The following is a 3,440-nucleotide window of genomic DNA, read 5'->3' on the forward strand; positions in this document are numbered from 1 at the left end:
ACAGATCAGATACAAACCCAAAATGAAAAAGTCAGGACTTGGAGAGGAAAAGGAACTTTTTGGTGGTTGTTTTTTCAAGGTAGGGTCTCATTCAAGTCCAGGCTGACCTGAGAGTCACTCTGTAGTGTCAGGGTGGCCTTGAACTTACTGCAATCCTCCTACCTTGGACTCCCAAGTACCAGGTTGAAAGGTGTGAGCCACCATTCCCAGCCATAAAAGGTACTTTTATGTCTCCCTGTAATTTGTTGTTGTTTGAGGCTCTCTATATCCCAGCCTGGTCTTAAATTCTCTGTGTAGCTGAGGATCACCTCCACCTCCTCAGTCTCAACATTACACTTTCGCCACCACACCCAGCTCCAGTTGTTTTTAAGACACTGACTAACAGTATTTAGCATGACAGGAATAAGTAAGGCAAGCATTTGTATTTTTGGGTGACTGTGCCCTTCTTGGTAACCCCCATTTTATTGAAGGCATTGCTAGGGACACGTTCCAAAGAACTTTTTCCTCAGGGGTGGGTGTCTCTTTGTCTCCTGAGGATCGGGACCCAAGCTCTGCGGCCGCACAGGCGCATTCTTGGCCACTATGATCCTGTCCACTCGGAGAAGCTGCTGCACCACATCGGCCACGACCTGCAGCCCTTGTGCTTTGGTCTTCAGGAGGTCCCACACCCCTTCCTGGGCCACGTTGAAGACCCCATCCATTCCCACACCAATGAAGAAGTTCCCCATCTGGTGAATTCCGGTCAGCAGTGCCATCACTTTGTGGGCGGCTAAGCCTGCATTCTCTGCCAGGGCTTTAGGAAGTGATCTCAGAGCCTCGGCAAATGCTAGGTAGACAAGACCCTCGGGGCCTGCCAGCCTGCTCCCCTTATCTGCCAGTATTCTAGCCAGAGCCATCTCTGCCGCTCCAGCTCCAGGCAGCAGCCTGGGGTCTTGGCACAACTGGAAGTAGGCATTGATGCCATGGAAGATGGCCTGCTCGGTGTCCCGCAGGCTGTCCGCGGTGGCCCCTCTGAGGATCAAGGTGAAGGCTGGCGTGCTCACCTGCTCCCACTCAAACACCACCACGGACCTGTCGCCAAGCTCGTGCTTGTAAACCTTCTGGCATCGCCCTGGCTCCATGGGAGGAAGCACACGACTTTGGGCCATGGTGCTCAACACCTCACTGAGGTAAGCTATCTCCTTCCGGGAGGAGACTTGAATCACTATGATGCCTTGCTTGTCGGCCTCCACCAGTGCCTTCTCGTGGACGTCGCCCCAGACCACCACCACGTTAATCTCTGCAGTGGCCAGCTGGGCCACTTCCCTTTCCATGAGTGGATCACTGACCTTCTTAAACGCTGTCAGGTCTTCAGGGCTCGAGAGCCGGGCTGTGACTGCTGTACTTGGTTGGGCAGGACCAAAGGGACAAGCAAACAGGGCCACACGGGCACCAGTTAACACCGAAGTGTTTTGTCCACAGAACTTCCCGGACATGACCAGCCCTGGGAGGACACAAGAATCAGTCAGTGTCCCTCCCAGCAGCGTGCACACCCCAACCCGCTCGGGCTTAAAGCTGCCATCTGGCTCCCTGCTACTCCAGCACATGTGGGCCACAAGACTGGTCAGGTAGTGAACACTGGACAGGGTGTGGGTGTCCATCACTGTGTGGAGCGCCCAGGACGGATCCTCCAAAGGCCCCAGGGAGCGGATGGCCAAGGAAGGCAGAGAGCTGAGCACTTCTGCTGTGGCTGTGGCAAAAGCATCCCGCAGCTGGCGGCAGGACAGGCCAGCTCTTAGGAGGTTCTCGGCCTGCTCCAGCAAGGCTTCGGTCAGGAGAATCACAAAGGCGCTGCCATCCCCACTATTCTCCGCCTGCGTTTGGACCGCTTCCCTGACAAGCTGGGCGGCTGGGTGCTCCAGCTTCAGGACCCTGAGGATGGCAGCCGCATGGCCCGTGCACATCATGTCTCCATTAGCAGCCACCAGGAACTTCTGCCGGCCACAGGGACCATAGCAAGGCCGGATGATATTGGCCATGGTGCGGGCTGCGGATGTGGTCGTCAGTATACACGAAGGCTCCCCTCCCAGACTCTTGTCTGGGTCTGTCGCCAGCCGCTGGGGCAGTTCCGGGGCAGATGGGCCTTTGCTCTGCATGGCTGGCAGACTCCAGACACTGCAGCACAGGCGCCCTGGGCACGAATCTTTAAAGCCGCTCCAGGAGCCAAGCGCTTATCACCTTGCAGAAGTGAACGGGCAGAGACCCTGCAGCTCGCATCCAGAGGTGAACTGCCAAGAGCTCAGCCCCGAAACCCCGACTGCTTCGAGATAGAATTGGGCTCCTGGGCGATCTGAATCCCTGCAGCTGAAACTAGATCTCTGATGAAGTCACAAAGTGGCAAATGGAACCAGTGACAGGGAATGAGGTCACAGAGGGGCAGTTAGCATTGAGAAGGCCCTGCCAACATGGAGAAGTCAGACCTTTCCTTTCCGCCAGAATTTATTTTTCTTTCCTTCTTTCCTTCCTTCCTCCCTTCCTCCCTCCCTCCCTTCCTTCCTTCCTTCCTTCCTTTCTTTTTTCTTCTCTCTGAGGTAGGGTCTCGCTCTAGCCCAGGCTGACCTGGAATTCACTCTGTAGTCTCAGGGTGGCCTTGAAGTCATGGAAGTGAGAGGTTGACATCAGGTGTTTCCTAAGGCATTCTCTCCACCTTATTTTATTTTATATTTTTGTTTATTTGAGAGCAACAGACAGAAAGAGGCAGAGGGAGAGAGAGAGAGGGAATGGCACACCAGGGCCTCCAGCCACTGAATGTACCTCTTTGTGCTTTAGGCTTTATGTGGGTACTGGGGGGAATCAAACTTGGGTTGTTAGGCTTCACAGGCAAACATCTTAACTGCTGAGCCATCTCTCCAGCCCAATTTTTATATTTATATTCTTATTTACTTATTTATTTTTTAAAATTTTTGTTTATTTTTAGTCATTTATTTTGATAGTGACAGACAGAGAGAGAAAGAGGCAGAGAGAGAGAGAGAATGGGCGCGCCAGGGCCTCCAGCCACTGCAAATGAACTCTAGATGCGTGCACCCTCTTGTGCGCTGACCTTGGTCCTGGGAAATTGAGCCTCGAACCAGGGTCCTTAGGCTTCATAGGCAAGCACTTAACTGCTAAGCTGTCTCTCCAGCCCTATTTATTTATTTTTGAGGTAGGGTTTCACTCTGGTTCAGGCTGACCTGGAATTCATTATGTAGTTTCAGGGTGGCCTCAAACTAATGGCAGTCCTCCTACCTCTACCACCTTAGTTCTGGGATTAAAGGCGTGCACCACCATGCCCAGCTTTATTTATTTATTTCAGAGAGAAAGAGGGAGGGAAGGAGAGAGAGAGAGAGAATAGGCATGCCAGGGCCTTTAACCACTGCAAACAAACTCCAGACACATTCACCACCTTGTGCATCTGGCCTATA

At 53.0% G+C, this 3,440-nt stretch overlaps 1 protein-coding gene across 1 annotated transcript; it reads right to left on the reverse strand.

Moving 5' to 3' along the window:
• Positions 1-476: 476 nt before the first annotated feature.
• On the reverse strand, positions 477-2,135 carry Cct8l2 (chaperonin containing TCP1 subunit 8 like 2). The gene has a single exon (XM_004669548.2). It carries the CDS (start codon positions 2,133-2,135, stop codon positions 477-479), a length of 1,659 nt encoding a protein of 552 aa, XP_004669605.2.
• Between the last annotated feature and the right edge of the window lie 1,305 nt (positions 2,136-3,440).

Source organism: Jaculus jaculus, chromosome 10 (assembly GCF_020740685.1).
Source record: "Jaculus jaculus isolate mJacJac1 chromosome 10, mJacJac1.mat.Y.cur, whole genome shotgun sequence".
NCBI classification, from domain to species: Eukaryota; Metazoa; Chordata; class Mammalia; order Rodentia; family Dipodidae; genus Jaculus; species Jaculus jaculus.